The 22367-nt window shown below is 41.2% G+C and overlaps 1 protein-coding gene and 1 long non-coding RNA gene across 2 annotated transcripts in view; one reads left to right on the top strand and one right to left on the bottom strand.

Annotated features, from left to right (window-relative positions):
• Positions 1-15627, top strand: part of FOXO1 (forkhead box O1) — a 42104-nt gene extending 26477 nt beyond the window's left edge. Inside the window, exons 2-3 of the mRNA XM_033142770.1 lie at positions 11942-13289; positions 14722-15627. Coding sequence (XP_032998661.1) covers positions 11942-13288 — 1347 coding nt within the window. The 3' untranslated portion in view covers position 13289; positions 14722-15627. The remainder of the gene's footprint in view (positions 1-11941; positions 13290-14721) is intronic.
• Positions 8346-22367, bottom strand: part of LOC117043269 — a 67308-nt gene continuing 53286 nt past the window's right edge. The window contains exons 3-4 of the long non-coding RNA XR_004426171.1: positions 11910-12119; positions 8346-8490 (exon numbers count right to left, since the gene is read on the bottom strand). This is a non-coding gene — a long non-coding RNA (uncharacterized LOC117043269). The remainder of the gene's footprint in view (positions 8491-11909; positions 12120-22367) is intronic.

Below are 22367 nucleotides of genomic sequence, written 5' to 3' on the forward strand. Positions count from 1 at the left end.
GCTGCCTATCCCATTCATATACCGGTACTTTAAGCTAGTTTTTGTATTACTGCAGGAAGCGTTCAAAGTCAGCTCTGAGCTCCGTGGAGGATGGGCGGATAAAAATGAAGCAGGCACTGTCTTTCTCATTATAGTATGTGTAGTGTGTGTCTCTCCCCCCCCCCCAAACTTGGTGTTAGTAGTACAGTACAGTACTGGAATTTTTTGAGAACGACTCATCCTGTGACGGGAAGGGACGGCGGGGGAGTTAGTGTGAAAAAGGGTGCCTCTTCCAGTGTCATTTCCAGTGTGTCATGCCAGTTCTAGCGTGCCTCCATTGAAAACAATGGAGGTTCTTGGCCCATGGCCCATCAGAAAGGACTGCTGCATTCCTGTTTTATGACTCTGGCATTGCAGGAAATACTGAATAGCAACAAAGCCTGGGCTAAAGTAGTCTTAAGATGTTTTATTTGTCAACGTTAGAAAGGATAGAGGTCTTCTAAAAGTGGTATTTTCGAAGTGTTTACATAGGCTAGGATGACAATCAGATGCCAAGCTTCTGTAGCCCTGTGTAACCACTGGCTTCCTTCATCCTTGATCCTCTTAATACTTGCAGTTTTAGTATGTTGCTCATTGTAAATGTAAATATTATTAAAAATGTAGACTTGGTTTGTGTGTTTAGTGTGTAAACTGGTGAGGGATGTGTTACAGAGAGGGTGATGTACAGTATTTCAGAAGCTGCACTAGCTTCTTTTCCTTTTTCAGGCAAGTTTGGAAGTGACTGTGTTTCGCCTATAAAAAACATGATGGTAAAAGGTAAAGGGACCCCTGACCATCAGGTCCAGTTGTGTCCGACTCTGGGGTTGCGGCGCTCATCTCGCTCTATAGGCCGAGGGAGCCGGCGTTTGTCCTCAGACAGCTTCCGGCTCATGTGGCCAACATGACTAAGCCGCTTCTGGCGAACCAGGGCAGCGCACGGAAACGCCGTTTACCTTCCCGCTGGAGCGGTCCCTATTTATCTACTTGCATTTTGACGTGCTTTCGAACTGCTAGGTGGGCAGGAGCTGGGACCAAGCAACGGGAGCTCACCCCGTGGCAGGGATTCGAACCGCCAGCCTGGTCCAAACATAGCCCAGAGATCTCCCACCCCAAAGAAGAGAAGGCCATTGATTAAAATCAACTGACATCACTTTATTGACTGCTCTCTGTAAAGCTTGTCTGAATAATAAGAGCATTTCGTAGTGGGTAGTTGTGGAATTTCCTCTGCATAGAAATCCTTTATCTTCCAGAAGCACCTTAAGAGTTTTGGCTGGTGTTCAGCTACTGGATAGTGTTAATTAAAGAGATCTGTGAATCATACAGAGTTTAGTTGACCAGTCTGTTAATTTGGCATACGAGTAAAAAAATTCTAAAGCAAGAACTATCTATGTGTATAGTAGGTATCACCTTACAAGAGACATTCCCTCATGTGAGAGAGGATGGAGAATCCCTCTTTAATATATATGTATGTTGCCCAATTAATCAGGGGTACAGTCAGACTGAGTTGCTTTAAATAGTTCTTCTTAAAAAAGAAAAGTGAACTAACATTGCAGTGTTACTTACTGAGAACAGTCACAGTGGGTTTGTTAAAATATTTTATACCATTCAATTCCAGGTATGATTTTCTTCTAAATGGCTTGGGTCATTTGAGCCTGCCCGTGCTTGCTAACTTCTGGGTTGCATGTTGCACTTTCCAGTGTTCCACTTTTTGCAGGAGGTGAAATATTGTGTGGTGCAGAGTGAGATTTTTCCAGAGGAAGTTGTTCCTACCAAGAGGCCCAGTGGATAACTGTTTTACATGGAGTCAGGCCATTGGTATTCTCTCTACACCAACATTCATTCCCCAGCCTGGTGCTCTCTAGAAGTTTTGGGCAGCCACTGCCATGAATCCTAACCATTAACTATGCTAGCTAGGGCAGGTTGGAGTTGCTGTCCAAAACACCTGGACAGCACCAGGTTGTTGATTGTTGTAGAGTGTAGACTAGCAGCAAGAGACTTTCCCAGCCCTATCTGGAGATGCCAGGGATTGAACTTAGAACCTTCTGCATGGAAATACTGTGTGCTACCTCTGAGCAATGGGCCCCTTTTCTCTATCGTTCCACACCAAGTTATAAAACTTCAGTACTGCTGAGCTTTCAATTTTTAGCTTTGTTTGCTTTTAGTCGTTTTTTAAAAGCCTTTTAATGTTATACAGATTCAGCTTTGGTTAAAAAAAACAAACTTCTGCAATGCAATCCAATAAATGTATAATTGGAAGTAAGTCTCATTGAGCTCAATGTACCAGTAAGTTGGTTTAGAATGGCAACCTTAGCTACTTCCTGGTATTGACTGAATTTCCACTGCTACTGTTTAATTCTCCAAGGCCTTTTGTTTTATTTTAAATCTATTTTACATTTCATTTTCATTTGAAGTGCCTGGGTGGGAAAAAACGCTGCAGACATTTTAAAAATGAAATAAAAACCGCAGAACAGAGCTTTCCAAACTTTTCATATTGGTGATACACTTTTTAGACATGCATCATTTCACGGCACAGTAATTCAGTTTTACTAACCCCTTTCCAGCCCTGGGAGGAGAGCAGGGATTGTTCTCACGACACACCTGCACACTGCAGCTGACACACTAACGCGACACACAGTTGGAAAGCTCTGCTGCAGAACCTCTCCTGACAGTGCAATGTGCAGTATAGATGTAGAATAAACAAACCCCCCTACAGTTCTATTCTCTTGTAATTTCTAATTGCTCCAAATACTACTATAAATAGGACAGAATAATAAAGAATGAGGCAGGTGTTCAACTAATCAGAGATGCAGTTCATAACTGACTTTAAAAGAGCATCCCTCTAATTAACCTAATACTTATAAAGGCATTATTGGAAACCTTGGAGTAATGAATAGCCATCTGTGTCCAAAATCTTAATTTTCTTAACTTTGGAGTACCTTTCTGAAAACTTTTTACTGTGCCCTATATATAGTAAATAAGAAAGTGAAAGAAAATGACTTACAAAATCCTGGAATATAGTGCTATAAAGAAACAGAAAGTTTGTAAAATGTGTGTTACAAAGTCAGTATATCCAGTATAGCCCGGAATTATCAAAACTGACAATAAAGCCTGTGTTTCAGTTCATCAATTAGAATTATTCCAAAACAATACAGTGGAACCCCAGGCTACATAACCCCCCCCCCATGTTGTGGACGTTCAAGTTGCGAAAGCCTGCAACCCGGAAGTGTTTCTGGAGCGCGCACGACCCCCGGATGCACAGAAGCGTTCTTCGCGCATGCGCAGAAGCGCTCAAATCGTGCTTCTTCCTGTTTTTTTTTTGTTTTATTCGTGTCTTCGTGATACGCACGCCCGCGTTATGTACCGTGACCTGGAATGGATAGCTTACGTAACCCTGGGTATCACTGTACAAAAGGATGACTAAAATGGAAAACGAGTATGCCTGCCTTCTCAGACATTAAAACTTATCGTTAGCTGGATAACTTCTACTACTTTAAAAATAACTCACAGTCCTAATACTAATTCTTCTTTGATACATTATTTGAACATAAATGCTAGTATCAAGCTTTGTACTTGATATTGTACATATTGAACAGCTGAAGTCCCATTATCCCTTTTAAGATCCACATTTAATGACAACATATTGCAGAGATGGAGAACTTAATAACCTTACAGATGTTGCTAGATTACAACAGTCAGTCAGTTTGGGCCACTAGTTATCTTGCTAGGAATGAAGAGAGTTGGTATGCAGCACTTCTGGAGGGCCAGAGGTTGCCTCTCCCTTCTTGAATTGTCATTAATCCCATATCTTTCAAGGTGATTTCCTCCCTTCCTTATTGCAGCATTAGCAATAGCAGAACATTCTCTGTAGCAGTTTGCTGCAGCTGTAGGCCATATTCTTCTTTTCTGTTTTTGTAGCAAAATTTGCTCATTTCATTTCTTCAGTGTGCTTTCTTCCCAACTGCCCACACGCCCTTGGCGCAGGAGCCTGACATGAGAAAGTGCTGTTCTTGGGATGGGAAGGCAACATTACAGCAAACAGAGAGCTATGACAGCTGCCACCTCCGTCTATATGAGGAACACAATACTCTTGCCCTCTTTGCTTGTGGTTCACCAAGCAGAAGTGCGACAGATACGTCACTTCATCTGTCTGCTTTTACCAAACATTACCAGGAGACATGAAGTGGTGGCAGCCAGGTTTGTTTGTTTTTTAACGTAATGTGTAGTTTGGCCAAAAGTGATTTTTCTCTCCCCTGGTTGTGTAGTTGCCCACTGAGCCACATTGAGGCCAAAGTAAATGCTCTTAACTCCCATCCGAAGGCATTGCACTGCTTAGGTTAAGCCAAATGCCCTCTTCTCTACTTGAAATGACGTATTGGAGTATTCCTTATAATGTTTGACTTTGTGTCTGAGGTAATGGAAAGGTTGAGGATACTGTGCCTTATTGATTTAAGCTTCTACTTTTTAAAAAAACCACTAGTCCATGAAATAAGTAGATTAGCTACTGGTTTCCTTAAGACTTGTAAGTAAAGTAAAATTACAGTGAAAATATGCTATGCACAAAATTAATTATACAATTCAAATTCAAGTAACTTTTACTCAGAGTAGACCCCTTGAAATTAATGAACATGATGAAGCATTTATCCACATGTTGTCTTGTCCCACTGTTTCCCCCGGATTGCCTCTTGTTCCGATCTAAAAAGCAGGTTTTCCCTTGGAAAGGAGTGGGGCAAGGTGAAAACCACTTGGATCCATGCTTTCTAGGTATGGCACAAGTGGAATTATGGATGAGCCCATATTCATTGATATCAATAGGTCTACTCTTGAGTAGAACTTACTCGAATACCACCCCAAGTTATCTGTCTTAATACACAGTTGCCTGCTTACATGTTTTGGGGTAGCAGGGAAATTCTTTTGGAGGGTGTGTGGTTGGACAGATAGTCTGGAGAGATTAGGATGCCAGGGGCAGCGGATAATAGCATTTGGATCCTGGAGCCACATGGAACAAATGTGTGCACCTGCCAAGCGTTTCCAGCTGAAGTTCACAAAATTTGGAGCCCAAATTACTAACCACTGCAAAGCTTTTTAAAAAATGAAGTTGTTATACACACTGGAAAGAAGACACTGGCCAAAGGAATTAGTCATGAGATTCACATGTAAATTCAAACTATGGTTTAGCATTGCAAGGATGAGCCTTAAAGGACTAGGCGCAGGGCCACTACACATCTGCTAATGTATATGTACAGGTGTCTTTGGGTAGACATTTAAGATAGCAGGAGATCTGGGCTCCAGTGCAAAAGACCCATGGCTTGGCCATGCCCCAACAATCCCCTGAATGAGCCAACCTCAGGCCAGGGGCAGAGATAGGAAACATTTGCTTCCATTTTAGATTAGCTGCAGTTTGGGGTTGCGTCTGAATCATAAACTATAGTTCATCTTAGCTACAGTTTGAAACAAGCCAGCTTCATAAGCAACAGTAGAGGTATGCTTTCAGCCTCTTCCTTACTAGGTTCATTCTTGTAATGCTAAAGCAAGATGGTCTCCAAGGTGTTGTTGGCCCCAGCCAAAATGGCCAGGGGGCCAAGGATGGTGGAAGCTGCAGCCCAACTAAATCTGGAGGGTCACAGATTAGCCATTCCTGTGCTAAACAGTGGCTTAGTGTTGCATCCAAAACAGCTCTTTGAGTCTCCCCCTTCCTTGATGTAAAACTTGAACTTATTTTCAAAATAGGCAGTTAAATGTTTAAAATCCAGCACTTTTCTCTATGAGCAGAATCTTCCTAGACACAGAGCAGCTGACAAATGGCAGCCTCTAAATCCTGTGACTGTACTCACTTGTCCAACTGTTGAGTTTCAGTGCTTTACGGTGTACTGTTGGCATGTCGTCTGCTTTTGGCAAAGCTTAATAGACACAACATGTTTGACTATGCTACAGGTTTTTTTTTTCAATATTTACTCCTCTTTCACACTCCCCCCCCCCAAGTAGTAAATTATCCTTACTTTAATCTCTCCTGGCTGCGTGAAAAACAGGAATTTATGTAACAGGCACTCTGCTACAAACCTTTTCCTGTTTGGAACTTTGTTGTTGTCGTTGGCAGAATTTGGAGGTGGCTTTGCTACTCCACGAGTGACCTTGAATGTCCTCGGAATAAGAATACTATATTGTAACTTTTCTGATGACTAAGGAGGTCTGAAGCTTCTTTCTGTAAAATACTAAATGTTTCCATGAACAGATAGGTTTGAAGTTCTGTATAGACATGTGTGTGCACGAGAACTCTTGTTTTCATCATAAACACTTAAAGCTCTGGAGTAAGTATGCAAAAAATTTAAACAGCACTCTTTTATTTATTTTTATCAGTGGGTTTTACTGCATTCTTGTGAATTCTTTTTGGGTAGAATAAGCAGTGGCCTTAATTCTGAGCAAGCAGCCAAGATAAAACATACTTTTCCAGGGGTTTTCCAGGCTGCATGGTATATGCATCCTGGATATTCTACAGCAGAGTTACCTAATCCGTGGCTCCTTCAGATGTTTTAGACTACAGTTCCCATCATTCTGCCTGTTGGCTATGCTGCCTAGAGCTGATGGGTGTTGGAGTTCAACAGCATCTGGACTCCAGGTCAGCTGCCCCTTTTCTAAGGGACAAACTAGACATGCTGAGCAATCTTAAGAACATGTTTGCACCTTTGCATATAAAGCAATAATGGGGTTGTATTTCTCACACATGAAGGAGTGTGTTGGCATTTGAACTGAAACCTGATCCCTCCCTCTTCCTTACCTTGCTGTGCTCTGTTGCTTTTAATCAGATTTTCTCCGATTGAGCTCCAATTACAGCAGTAAGAAAACTGCTTAAACCAACTAACCGTAGTTGGAGGAAAGTAGGAAAGGGGGTTGGGGTTGCTCCCCTTCCCAGCAAAATCCTTTTTGTGAGCAAAGCATGCACACATACCTGCTTCATATGCAAACACGCTTAAGATACCCATCTATTTTGATCCTTAACCTATGTGTTTTGCAGTTTGCACTTTAGTAAAAACAAAGGTACTGTTTGTTTGTTTTTGTTATCAGACAGGACATACATTTTATAAGCAAAGTTTTCTCTAGCTGCCTACAGGCAGAGAAACACAACCATAGAAAAAACAACAACGTGCACAACCGTAACATTTTAAATACAGAATAAAAAGCACCAAAAATAAAACATAGCAGCATCAAAACTTTCCATTATTGGACACTAAAAACACAATTATCCTTGATATCTTTTAAAGTTTATAAGCTTCAAAAATAAAAATGTTTTCACCCGGCTCTATAAACACGAAAGTGTCAGGTGAGCCTCTCTAAGGAGAGCAGTCCATAACTGGAGTGCCACTACTGAAAAGGCTGACTTCTTTGTAGCCATCTGCTGAACCTCCTTAGGTGGGGAAACCTGAAGAATGGCTTCCAAAGAAGATCTCAAATCTGGGTTGGTAGGTCCAGGAGGTGGTGATCCTTTAGGTAACCTGATCCTATGCTGTTAGTTGCTTCTAGAGGTTTCAGAGCAGATGTGGCTTAAAATGTAAAAGTCTGTTTTACCTTTGAGAACACTGGATGCTTGCTTGACTGCTTTTGCTTGGGAGCTAACACCTCCAACTCAGTATCCTTCCCTACCTCTTAAGGTTGCATATGCTTAGTCTTCTTCCTGGATGGGTTGACTTCCAGCAGGTGGATTATTCATGGGAGCACCTGCTGGATGTGATCGTCATGATCCTGTACAAGCATATATGTCCTCCACTGGTGGTTTTTGCCACTAGTACTTTTTGAAGCAGACAGTCACAGCTCATCATGGAGCTTGGTCTCCAACTACAGTGGTACCACAGGTTACAGGCTCTGCTAACCCAGAAATAGCACATCGGGTTAAAAACTTTGCTTCAGGATGAGAACAGAAATCACGTGGCAGCAGGAGGACCCATTAGCTAAAGTGGTATCTCAGGTTAAGGACAGTTTCAGGTTAAGAACGGACCTCCAGAACAAATTAAGTTCTTAACCCGAGGTACCACTGTATGCTCATGCAAGAAGATTGTTTGGCCAGCAGTGACTATTGATGGAGTGCTTGATGGCCAGACTCTTGGATATTTGTGCTATTTTTCAGTGATAGTTAAATCTTGTATTCAATGGCTGTTTCTTTGGGATACGGTTGCTGCTTAAACGCAGGTGTTTTTTGCTGAGGTAGATGCGGCTCCTCTGTGGTTTTTTGCCATCAATGCTCTTGGACTTGGTCTCCCAGTTTAGAGGCACTGTGAGGTCTTTACCCTATTTCTCATGGGAAGCTGCTTCCATGCTTGTTGTGCAGGATGTGTTGTGCAGGATGTGCTGTCTTTGCTGTACAGCTGCCTTGCTTTCATTTCAGCATTCCCTTTTATATTGCAAGGATGTGCCTTTTATGTTCTTTCTGTATTACTTCTTCTTTCTCTGTTCTTCACTCGGTGGTTTCATGGTCCACGCTGCCTTTGGAAAATAAATAACAATAATAGTAAATAAACAAATAACACAATTTACAATAGGAAGAATAGGGTGGGTCCTAAAAAAAATCTCTGGTGCCAAAGAGGTGTGTCTTCAGCATATTACAAAGCTTCCACAATGAGATTGGGGGCCGAGGTTGTTTAGGGCTTTAAACACTAATGTGGGTGCCTTGAAAAGCTACCAGACAGGTGTGAGTTTGGGTCTTCAGGCCAGGGCTATAGTTGCATGGACTCCTTGCAATATTGTGGGTCTAGTAATCAATGTTCTTATCCATTTTTTCATGTTGATACTGAGGGTTAAGCACGGCTGTCTACTTAGTATTTCTCCTCTACGCTGCCTACAAAATCACCAATTTGCTGGAAAAAGGTATACTAAGCAGAGGCTTATCAAACAGGGCAAAGATGGCTGAAATACACATTGTCTGTCCTCCATTAACACACACCACAGGAGAAGTTCCCAACACTCTGTTCAGCATGCCAGGGGCTTCTGGAATGCATGCACACCCCCACCAAGCTTTTAACGAAATAATAATGAGATTAAGCTTCCTGGCACACCTACTGCTTGGCTTCACCAAGCCCTAAAGAAGGAAAGCACCAGGTACAATCCACTGGCACTTGCACCCGTTAAGATTAAGGACCTCCTCCCAAAGGGTGTTCACGCACCTTTGCACTTGGTTCCCATGGCAGGAATGAGAAAGTTGCCCCTAGCACTGTCAATACATTTTCCTTCCTTTGTTTTAGGGGGAAATATCCTCCCACATATTGCCGAGCCTGGAACAGGAATCTCCAGCTAGAACTCTCTCTCCTCCCCCAGTTTCCCCTCACCTCCTCAATGTGCGTTATTTTTCATTGGTTTTGAAAGGATTCCAAGGGAATTTGTCGCTTGTCAATCCTTGTGTTTCCTGTTTCACTGCATTCACCCGGGAATATTTTTGTATGATGCAAGGCTCCGGAGGGGACCTTGGTCTTCCCTTCATCCCCCTTCACTGCTTTTTTATGTGTGCTTTTTGACAACAATCTACACCTTGTTATCTAAGAACCAGAGTGTCTATAAAGGACAATCCAAACACCTCTGTGGTCCTGGTGCAAAGGACGGCAGTCCAGATTCAAATCGGGCCCCTAAGGAAGAGGCACCATCTGCCCTCTTTTGCCTTGGGATAGGTTGTGTTTGTGCTTTGGTTCCTATCTCTAGTTCTGCTTCCTTTTTTGCCTCTCTTAACTTGTCAAGCAAGTTAGCTACACAATTTTCAGGCAAAACGTTACTTGTATTTGACTCCCTTCTCTAACCCAGTGTAGCTTTCTGCATGTCTGTCTGCTATATATACCGGTAATTGTCCCATATTCATTCTTTCTTTTTCTTTTTTTTAATTTCGGACAGTTTATTATTACTTATATTTTGCATTACAGTATCTTCCATACATTATACATAATGCATAGCATTTGCCCTTTTATCCCACCACCAACCCCACCCTTCTTGCTTCCCTCCACTCCCAGTCCCGTTTCCTTTAATTCTCTATTTTTGTTTAAAAATTTGTAAACATTTGTGCATTCAGTTACTTTTTACAACTTATTATTTGAACTTTACAACCTTAATTACCCTAGACTTCATTACTAGCTCTATATCCTTTAAGCCTCATATTTTAATCCAGGCACAATAGCATATCTTTCTTTGAGCAGTGTTTTGCCAAATATTCCTCACAACACTTCCATTCATTTTTTAATATTTGATTTGATTGGTTTCTTATTACTGCTGTTAATTTGGCCAGTGTTAAATATTCATTTACTTTACTAATCCATTCTTCTCTTGTTGGAACATTTTGGGCGTTCCATTTTGTGGCTAATACAATTCTGGCGGCCGTGCTCACATATTGTCCCATATTCTTTTCTTTCACTAGCTCCTCTCTCCAGCTTTCGTTGATTTCTCACATTCTACTCTATCTCTCAGCCATCCTCATCTCCTTCCTGTCTTCTTTATTGACACGACTAAACAATTGCCAGACAATTCCAAATGATCTGTATATTTTTGGTAATAAACCAAAAAAAATCAGTTTTTCTAAACTCTGTTGTTCCAGTGCTAATTTTCTATCTTGGAAAGCAAAGGTTTGGGGCATGTTTCACTGCTACTCTTGGTTAGCAATCCCAACACTTATTCCTTGGGTAGCAGTATACATGGTAAAACAGCATGTACTGACTTCGTCCTTGTTTATTGTCTATTTTAATCAACTGAAAATTTACTTTTTTGATATTATTTGGAACCCCTTTTAATTGGTAGGGGAAAACTTGATCAGTGGAGCTGCTAATTAAGGTTCATTTTTAAAGGCTATTTGGTTATCTTTATATAAAATGCATTGAGGTGGTTTTTTTAAAAAAAAAACTTATGGGGTCCCTTCCAACTCTACAGTTCTATAATTATAATTTGTGTAAAGTTCATTATTCATATAAGGTGTTAGCAAATACACTCATACTGTGTGCTTTAAAGCAGTTTTTCTGAGGCACTTACTCTGAAATTCATTATTGCTTACTTGCACACTATGACTTTTGAGAACAATGGTTTGGATAAAGGGGTTACTGTTTGTTGGGCCAACATTTAGCACTTTAAGCTCGCTGAACAAAATAATGAAATGGTGTGCCTGCTCAGACTTTGGTTTGCTCTGAGAACAGCCAGGGATGATTGGACAGATAATATTATTGGATTACAGATTTTTCTTGAGGTGGCTTTGAGGTTAGGGTTTTAAAACCTTTAAGAACAATACAGCAGTGGTAAATGGAACACCTTTCCTTGAATTATATTTCAAGGTAAAGAACAGGTAACTTTCTTTAAAAGTCCATTTTGGCAAAAGTAGATACACATTTCCACAATACTGGATCCAGACACAAATAAAGTATAGTAAGTTGTCAGATTCCAAGGATAGATAGAAACAGCTAATGAGGTTGAAAAACAGATGACCCTTGGGGTCCCTTCCAACTCTACAATTCTATGGAAACATTTCTAGGTGTACAAACCTTCCTTAAACAGGGAACGGTCCACAGCAGAGATGTTGAATTCTTTCCCCCATTTTACTTAAAAACAATGGGTGGAATCCAGTGTACTACTAAAGGCAACCATTCCAGCAGTGCAAAGACGTCTCCTTGTACAATGGAACACTCCCCCCCCCATGCCCCCAACCTGTCCTACTTCAGATTTGGAGAGCACATGGGGGAAGATGGGTGGAAACCCATTATACAAGCAGAAATTCTTGCACTGACTGGACTTATTAGTAGAATCCTGCCCCAAAAGAGCAAATGTGTCTACTACATGGCGATAAGTGAACTATTGCATTGGGAAATGGGATTTCAATAGTTTTCATGCATTTGATGAAATGGCTTTCTAATTGAAGAAAAATACCAGAGATAAGCGTGACTCACCTTTTTTCTTGCAACTTTTTTCTTCTTCCCAGAATTCAATTCGTCACAACCTCTCGCTGCACAGCAAGTTTATCAGAGTACAGAACGAAGGAACAGGAAAAAGCTCTTGGTGGATGCTCAATCCAGAAGGAGGCAAAAGTGGCAAGTCCCCCAGGAGAAGGGCTGCATCCATGGACAACAGCAGCAAGTTTGCCAAAAGCAGAGGTAGAGCTGCAAAGAAAAAAGCAGCTCTTCAGGCAGGTCAAGAGGGAAATTGTGACAGTCCAGGCACACAGTTCTCAAAATGGCCCGCAAGCCCCAGCTCTCACAGTAATGATGACTTTGATAATAACTGGAGCACTTTCAGACCTAGAACCAGCTCTAATGCTAGTACAATCAGTGGGAGGCTTTCTCCAATTGTTCCAGAACAAGATGACCTTGGAGAAGCAGATGTACACGCCATGGTCTACCCTCCATCCACAACCAAAATGGCTTCAACTCTCCCAAGCCTTTCTGAGATGAGTAGTTCAGAAAACATGGAGAACCTCCTGGATAACCTCAATCTTTTATCTCCTAACACATCCCTGACCGGATCAACCCAGTCCCCACCCACTACCATGATGCAGCAGTCTCCCGGTTATTCATATACTTCATCCAACACAAGTATAGGTTCGCCCAGTGCAGACTACAGGAAATACAGTTATGCTCAGCCTAGCATGAACTCCTTGTCGCAGATACCTATGCAAGCTCTGCAAGATAGTAAACCAAGCTATGGAAACCTCAGCCAATATAACTGCCCTGTAGGACTTCTGAAGGAGTTGCTTACTTCTGACTCACCTCCACACAATGAGATCTTGGCATCTGTAGATACTCATGTTTCCCAGCCTAGTGGCCGAGTGCTAGGACAGAATGTATTGATGGCCACTAACTCGGCAATGTCACCATATGGCAGCCAACAGGCCCATAACAAAATAATTTCCCCCAGTGCCCACCCACACCAGGGACACGTCCAACAAACACCAGCAGTTAACAGTCATACCTTGTCTCTCACACTTAGCACTGTGTCTCACGCATCAAGTTTAAATCGTTCATCCGCCGCGAAAAACTCAGTACAAGTGCCTATGAGCCACCCAATGCAGATGAACAGCATAAACCCTTATACAACTGTGAACAGCTGTAATGGCTATGGAAGACTGGGAATTGTCTCTTTCCATCAGGAGAAGCTTCCCAGTGACTTAGATGACATGTCGATTGAACGATTGGACTGTGATATGGAGTCAATAATTCGGAATGAGCTCATGGATGGGGAAACATTAGATTTTAACTTTGACAGTGTGTTGCCTAACCAAAGCTTGTCGCATGGCGTAAAGACAACAACACACAGCTGGGTTTCGGGATAAGGTTGGTTCTATTTTATTTATACATACGTGGTTATCAGTTCCTGACTAAAAGGATGCTCCTGTACCTTCAAGCAGGTGTATGGCAGGACAAAATTCAGGAGGTGTGTCTTCTTCCATTATAATACTACCCTTCTCTCATGAAGGTGCAGTGAGGTGGGATGAGAAGTGTTCCAGTGCTATTTCTATCCATGGAAAAAAATCCTTTTCATGAGTTCATTAGGAACAGTAAGCGGGTGGCAAGATTGGTAGTGTCAAAACCTTCATTTTCATTTACTAAACGGAAGTAAAATAAACATGCTAAATCTCTAGGGCATCAGAAAAATTCTCTGCAAACTGGCAAATTTCCAGTGTGGATTACCCTAACTGCCATAGATGAAACATTTCCAATTCAAAATTGGAATGAAATGGGAAGATAATATACACCAAAGATAATAAGCAATAATTTGTAGTGTTAGGGAGAAGTTCTAGAAGGGAAAGTTTGACACAATGCTTTAACTTATTGTTGAAAGATGGGGTATGATTTTATAAAACAAAGAAAGGTGCTTTTGAAGAGTAATTAAGAGATGAAATGCTGACTCATGTGATATGATAGATTCAGGGAGGTTACCGGTAATTGAAACTGAAAATCAGAGATAGCCATAGTAGAGTTGTGAAGGCAAAGGTCTTATTTAGATTACACTGTCTTGCTCTTTATTCTTTTTAAAAATGAAAAAATGAAATGGGCTGTTCTCCGCAAGCTGATTCATGAAATCAGCTTGTGTAGAACAAGCTACCACCTTAGGTCAAACCCCACAGTTTGCAGGTGTCCAAGAGATAAACTACAATTTGTGAGGCTGGTCACTATGTCAAAGAAGGAGGTTTTTCAAAGGGCATCCTATAGTTATTGGGTGGCAAATTGTCATGTAACTCAGTTTAAATTTGTGCTCTTTAAAATCTGCCGAGACTATTATGCTAAGAGTGAACTTACACCAATCACTCCAAGGTATGCATTCCTCAATGTTCTCAAAGTTTGTGACCCCAAAGCGTCTCAATTTGCAATTGAGTCATAAATTTACTTTATATCAGTAGAGTATAAAAGAGAAATATGAAGTATGGCTTAACAAGGGTTTTGAAATGTAAAGATGCTCGAAGCTATCATATGGGAATTAAAAGCTTGCAAATGTGCCTGCAGTCATGCATTAAGGAATGGTCCTTTCCAGGAAAGTCCTTTAAAAGACCAACAAATTCTACAACACTTTATTTAACATGGATTTGCCAATATTATACTGAAATTGGCTCACATTTATAAAACACTGATATGTTCCATAAAGCAGTGGACTTTTTGTTTCTTGGTTCTCTTAGGTATTTGGATACCACTATATGCATTCTTGTCTTGCATGCTGAATGTTTTTCTTTGCTTTCCATCATCGTGTATTTTCTTTCCATTATCCTAGGCTGCAGTTTAAAGTACTTCAGACATCTCTGACTGCAGGAAGTGAACAAGGAAGTCCAAAGATGTCCTTCAACCTCTTTGCTTTTTCTTTTTGTATTTTATTTTCTCTTGTCAGACTTGGCAGCAGATAGATTTTTCCTGTACAGGATGTTTGCAAGATACTTGCATATTATTTGCTGCTATTGGTAAGAAATGTGCCATTGGAAATGTCTTTATTTGGAAGTGCCAAACTCACTACAGTGCCGTAGAAAATACTTGTGCATCATGTTTTGCATTGACCCAAGAAAAGGTTAAAGCTTTTAATACTGTGATAGTTTTAAACCTTCATAACTTTCATCCCATACATCTTTTGATCTGATGAACTCATAGAGAGCTGCAGACAGACGGATTAACTGCCTTAAGTGTATTAAAATTGTACATTTTGTATGAGAACACATCGTGGAATATGATCTAACCAAAGTTGTTGGCCATTTGGACTTCCAAATCAGATAGCAGATTGAAAGCTTTTGCTTTGTCGCCTATGTGTTTGATTATGTAGATTTATTGTGGGGCTGACTTCCTGATTGATTTCAATTTTATTGATCAACTTGAATTTTTGTAATAGCATATAGATATTTTTCTTAAATCTCTACTTTGTTATATGAGCTCCTTAAAAACTTGCAGAATCCAAGATGCCTAATAACATTCATAACATTTTGTATACAGTATTTTAAGTAGATTGGGGGGGGATTTTATTAGCACTGTGTAAGATTTCTAAAGAGAAGACTTTTAGGTGTAAGTTTTGATGGGAGGTGGTTTCCTGGCACAAAGGTGATCTCTTGGTCTATACATACAGAAAACTTCTATTTCTTATATTAACACTGACTACCCCAAAGTGTTAAGTGTTGTTAAATGGTTTGTATATTCATATACTCATTTTTGTATTTATTTTACTAGAGTTTTATAATGTTTGTAACTCCTGGAGCAAAAACTTCTCAGCTTAATGTCGCTCTAGCAATCCATTTTTAGTTTCACTTGTTCTTAATTGTAGGGTCTGTCATTTCTTTTTCCATTGCCTCCTCTTCTTATTTATTCAAAGAGCCAGAAGCTGCTTTATATTACATTATGGTTTAAGACCACATCTTGCAGGAAAGAACCTCAAATCATAGAAATAACAATAGCTTTAGGTGGTGTTTCCTCAGAGCCCTCACAGTTTACTCTCTTTGACAGGGTTTAGGAGAGCAAGTTTACAACATAGAGGAGAGTGTGAGCTATTGTTTTGGTGGCTCCTTGGCATACCAACGTCATTGGGTATCAACCGCTTTCCGTTGGCCAGAGAAGACGGGAGCTGGAGCCCTGTAACGCCTAGTGAGCCACTGTGTCCCTGTTTCAGAATTAGATAAGTTTTGTGGAATACTTTGATGTTTCTTAAGAGGGTGAGGGGTGATGAGCATGTGCCATAAACCATCCTTACGGAGGTTAGGGTACAGTCCCCAAGGTGCCTTTCAACATGTTTACTCTTTCCTAGGTGGTCAAAACCTGTTTTTGGCCAGGAAGCATGCGTTTCCTTGCCCTTAGCCTCTCTCAGCTTCTCTTTCCCAAGGAACTTCAGTGATACTTAGTGTCCCTTCAAAACATTTAATATATAATATATACATGGGAGGGGAGTGGGGAGGTCAAAGAAAAGACATTCCTGGGCTTAGTTAAACATTCATTCATCCATCTCATCCAGTCTTCAGCTCAATTTTCCCTACATATAGTTTAGCATATCCTTGAAAGCAGAAATGCCGTACTTAGCACATTGCTGGATCAGGCCAGTGGCCCATCTAGCTCAGCATCCTGTTCTCACAGTGGCCAACCATTTGCTTATGAGAAGCCTGAAAGTGGGACCTGGGTACAATAGTGCTCTCCCCACACTTGTGATTCCAAAATACGTAGCCTAGTGAATCTGCTAAGTAGTTCTAGGGAATTAAAACATTAACGAAGGGGTGGTATAATGAAACAAATCATGTAACTGCGGATTGAATATGCTTCTCCATCGATCTTAATTTCTATAGTACTTTAGATTTAAAAATGTACATGATGGCTTTGTGGACTGTGTGGATCATACACACACACACACACACACACACCAAGCAGCCTTGTTTGGGGCTTTTCACACCTCTGTCTGTGAGAAATGTATTCTGCAACAGAACTGCTCTAATTCTGTAATATATTGTTTGTGTGTTATATTAATTACCTGCATTACTGAGACCTCGGCTTAGATAAACTGACAAAGTTGCATAAAATGGTAATCAGATGTATTCTTGAATGCTGACAGTTCAACAGAGCATCCCTAAGGAAAAGGAGAAAATATGATTAAAGTGGACCAGTTCTTTTACAGTCTTACAGCACAGTTCTGCACAAATCTGCTTGGAGGTACTTCCTATTGTATTCTTTGGGACTTACTTCCATGGCGGTGTGTGTTAGGATTGTAACCTTAAGTTTGCACTTGATCAATAACTGGATTGGTGTTATTTTGTTAAAATATTTTAAGTTCACATTATGAAATGTTCAGGCTTGTTAATTTAAAATTAATTTTTAAGTAAGGTAATTTTTCTTTTGTATTTTATAATTACTAAAAGTAATACTGTGGTTCATGCAAGCAAAAAATAAATAAAATATGTAACTCTGCATTAAAACGGGACTTTTGTTATAGAGGGGCATATCCCTTGTTATGCTCTCCCCCATTTTCTACGTAAGCAGCACTGCTGACATGAAAATACTTTGCATGCTGTTTGTGTGAACTGTAAGAACATTGGAGGATTTTCACTGCTATATGCTGCAGAATTTTGTTTGGATATGTGTAGGGGGGAAAGTGCCTGATGTTTGGAAAAACAAAAAATAATCCTTTGTACAAAGCCATAAATGTGTATATATATTGCTTTAATTGTGTTGTATACTGATAAAGGATTCTGCTTCTTTGTTACTATTTGTAATCACTCAGATAATTGTGCAAAGGGCTTAAAAACCATTCTAATTTATCTCTACTACAATCCTGTGAGGTGGCTTCTTTTTGTATGGTGTTTTGGGCATCTTTCATTAGCAAAGTGACCTAATTTATTTTATAAAGACATAGGTAATTCATATTTTCATTTATATGTGTGTAGCTGAAGCTAAGGGGTGAGGGACTTGCCAAAGGCTATGCAGCAAGTCAATAGCTACTTTATTTTTCAGTCCAGATCTCCCACATTTAAATCCAACATAACGTTCACTGAACCACACTTAAGATCGTTCGTGTTCCTCTTTCTCTCACGATCCTCCACACTTCTTTCCTTTTTCTCTATGTGAAACATTTACTACCCCCAAAGCAAAGGTCTGGAAATCTGTCGAAATCTAGATTGTAAACAGTATAACTGTGCTACTGTGAGTTAGCTCAGCTGGCATGATGTATTCGAAATGTGGAATCTAGATATGCATTGTTTTTGGATGCCTTTATTTCAGAAAGCTCCACCACTCAAGCCAGCAGGAACTGGTGTTGGACTTAGAAAAATGAAATCACTAAAGAGAAACAAGCTACGCAATTCAGATGCAACAGGCCACTCCAACATGCCACAAGCTAGAGCTCCTTCCCTGATCCTTTTGTGTGCTTGGCTGCAGAGGAGACTACCTCGCTTCTTAAACTAGTTTCCTATGACATCCACTATTAAAAATTTGCAGGCAAACTCGGCCCTCCAGATGTTTTGGGACTACAACTCCCATCATCCCTAGCTAACAGGACCAGTGGTCAGGGATGATGGGAATTGTAGTTCCAAAACATCTGGAGGGCTGAGGTTGAGGAAGCCTGCATTAGAGTTTAAGAAACTAGGAAGCCTCAGTATAAAGACGAGGAGAGAAGTTGGAGGCAGCCGAGCTTGTGATAATTTGGTTGTTGGGAGTAGTTTGTTATGGCAACAACAAGGCCATATGGTTCAGTACCTCTCGAGTTAGAGAATTCTGTTCTTCAGAATAGTGTTTTGCTGCTATTCATGTTGAGGTATTGGGGAATCAAGCTAGGTAGGAGCAAGGTTTGGGTGATTCCACGCGGCTGGTGTTTTCACAAAGGGAAACCAGCTGCGTGCAGTGGTAGCAAGCAGACAGCTAAGCTGAGCAGAGACACAAGCAACACTTGCCGACACAAATTCCATGGAATGGGAAGCTAACTTTTTATGAGTACAAAAAGTATATAATAGTGTTCCTTGACAGCTTGAAATCTGAGATGACTCAACTATTGCCTTACATTTAAATGTATCCGTTTGTGTATTCTTTGAGCTCAGGTAGCTTAGAAACTGAATACAACCATCTCACATACATGTTTTGACATTTTTAAAGAGATTACTGAACACCACAGAATCAGCCCTAATCCTCAGAAGCTAACTTTAAAAAGAGGTCTGCACCTTAGTTTAAAACCTGAAGGTATGTGCATGCTTGGGGAGCTCATTCCACAACATCCAAGCTCTGCTCTGTCCTGCAGCTGATCTACCTTACGGGATTCCCCCTTGCCAGTTTAAGGAGAGAGAGATCCACAGAGAAGATTCTCTGCAGTGTACATGTCCCAGTCTCGGCATGGTTTTAAAAGACAAAAGCAGCGCCCTCGGGCATGAAAAAAAACCTGTGTAGCTGTTGAAATAGTCCTTTCCCTAACAGAAATATTAAAACGCCAAGGAATTCTGCACCAACCAAGCTGTTGAACAGTCTGTGTAATGTTATAGTTGTGCAGCCTAGGCATTGCGTGGGATACCTGACAGAGACAAGATCCTTGTTTTCCAGGAGCAAATACAGTCATTTTTAGTGTACCTACCGAAAGAAATATTTGCCCGAAGCACCAGCTGTTTCTCACATAGCTGACTTCAGTAGTGATTGCCAACAGGCTACCTGCTCTAACAGAGTAACCTTTGCAAACTTGCCTCTTGAAGAGCAATTGGTTTTCAAGCCCCCCCTCCCTGGATTCAGCTTCAGCCTGACAAAATAGTAGCTCGCTTCAACTACTGTGTTTAACCTTTGTCTCAAGAGGAGCTCTCTGCTCGGCTAAAGCTTCTCAAACTGAAACTACCCCAATAAAAGTCCAGTGAGAGGCTTCCACCCCCCCTTACAGCAGACTGAGTGAAAACCTTTCAATCGCAAGTGTGACACATATAAACCTGCCTTGAACAGGAAAATGCAGAACGAAACAACAAAGGTTCAAGTCCCCATTTACAGACCTTTGTTTTCAGAGGATGGCATTAACTTGCTATTGAGAACCCTGGATTCCATCATAAATTGGAAGCAAAGGGCAGCCAATTCTGGGGGACTAAAATGTGCTATTTTATGCTCTTTGGCACGCTGCTTAGCTTAATAAAAGAGAACATCATCAGCCGTTCTCAATCTGAATGATCCCCTTAAAGAAATGCAAAAACTACATATTCCGCAAAATAGGCAGGAATGCAATGATTTTAGGCCAGGGGTCAGCAAACTTTTTCAGCAGGGGGCTGGTCCACTGTCCCTCAGACCTTGTGGTGGGCCGGGCTATATTTCGATAAAAAAATAAAATGAACACACACCAGGCAGGCCCCACAAATAACCCAGAGATGCATTTTAAATAAAAGGACACATTCTACTCATGTAAAAACACACTGATTCCCAGACTGTCCGTGGGCTGGATTTAGAAAGTGATTGGGCCGGATTCGGCCCCCAGGCCTTAGTTTGCCTACCCATGTTTTAGGCCCACTGTTACATAGCGTAGGAGTTAACTGTGTGCGAGAGGGTGCCGTATTTTATAAACTGCCAGGAGGTGAATTGACTACAGTTTTCCAACAAGCATTCTGCCACCTACAAAAGCTCCGTGTAATGAGCACTAAATAGAATTTAACAAGGAAATGCTATTCTTCAGGGTAGTGAAGAATCTCTTACTAAATTCATTCTTAAGTAGGTTGTGATTACACAAGGCACCTCTATACATCTTTCTCTAACCCACTGCCTCTATGTCTCTCCTGCATACATTTCCCGCTATACTTCAGCTCTTCTACCTCCCCTTCCCTGAGATTCCCCTATCTCAGAGTCAAGCTTGCTACAGGTGATGATGAAGTTCACACCCACAAAAAAATGGCATTCTTAAGCAGGACATTTTGAATTCAAAGAAAAAGCAGCTGGGGCCCTTGAACTGAAATATGTTCAACATTTCAGTAGTTTTGTGCAGTAAATCTCTCCTCCGCTCCAGCTATTTGAGGTGTTATTATTTATTAAGTGCCTTTCACATACATCCCATTGTGATGCACAAAATCGAATAAGAACAGCTTTTAAAAGTTACAAATGCACAGGTTGCTCAGAAGCCCCTCCCCCTTTTTCCCTTCAGTAAATGCTGCACATGCAAAATATAGACAAAATCTGACCCAAAAGCCCAATAAGGCTTGCACATGTATAGTGGCTCAAGAATGGGAACTTGAAAGTTCGAAGCTGCAGCTTGTCATTAGCGAGGAGAGGGCTTAACTATGACCCCAGGTCCATGTGGTCCCTGCGAGTCATACTTCGGCAAACCATGTCCTGCAAATCAGACCACAAAGTACAAGGCAGCAACCACTTCCTGCTCCGGTTCACATATCACATTAAACCATAGTTTAAAACAAGCTATGGTTTAATGCGAACAAAAAGCACGCCAGTGCATACTGCTCAAAAGTTCTTGCTCCTCTCCTCTCCCTCTTCCTGCCACACTGCTCAGAAATAAGCTAGAGTATGGCTTTTCATGACGTTCAACCCTGGACTTGTGGTCTGGAGAGAAACCACAAGCTCAAATTTGAATGTTGCCGCACGTCAGGGACTTGTTTCCCGACAATTCAGCATCAGTAGGAAAGGAGGAGCAGAACTTTTCTATAGCATATAAGTGGCATGCTGAATATTCACATTAAACCACAGCACTTTTTAAATTGTGGTTTTAGGAAACAATCAAAAGGTGGCAGGCAAACTGGACCATTGTCCATACCTTGCTATTTTGTTTGATCTCTGGGTGTGGCTGTTATAAATTCTTTGGCTTGTAGAGGTGGAGTCTTCTGAGCATTTTTATCTAACCACGTAGTGAGGAGCCGGCGCTACCCTGCTTTGAGGGGTGCACTCACAGTGCCCTGCAAGCCCAACACTGCTTGGCAAGACTTTCAAAAAAAGGCACAGGGCTCACTGAGTGCTGTGAGCTGTTGCGTCTTTCTCAAGGTACCCACCAGCTGGAGAGCTGTGTGAGAAGCATGCAACAGCTCGTGGCAGAGCAGGGCATTGTGAAGAAAGCGTCGCCCCCCAAAAACTGCACTTGGGGCAACGCCCCCCCATGCCACACCTCTGTACCTAACCATAATCTCCGATAACTATAAAAATAATTCCAAGGTAATATCCACATGTAGTTGGTTCTGCAAGGGACCCGGCATGTGGCCAGTTTTCATGGACAATGCATTCAGCAAACTTGGGCATTCTACATTTTGTTTCGGCCATTTGTTCCTGCCTGCAGGGCTGAGTAGGGAGAAACTTTTCCGTTTCACTCTTCCATTGTTACTGCATGTGTATTTAAATTAAGACACTTTCAAGGTGAGAAGAGAGCCAAAAGGGACAAAGAACTGCACCCAGGAGCAGAGGGAAGGAAACAACAACAGGCAAGAGACCTAGTGAGTTGACCTTTGTTTTACCTTTCAG

This window comes from Lacerta agilis, chromosome 3 (assembly GCF_009819535.1).
Source record: "Lacerta agilis isolate rLacAgi1 chromosome 3, rLacAgi1.pri, whole genome shotgun sequence".
NCBI classification, from domain to species: Eukaryota; Metazoa; Chordata; class Lepidosauria; order Squamata; family Lacertidae; genus Lacerta; species Lacerta agilis.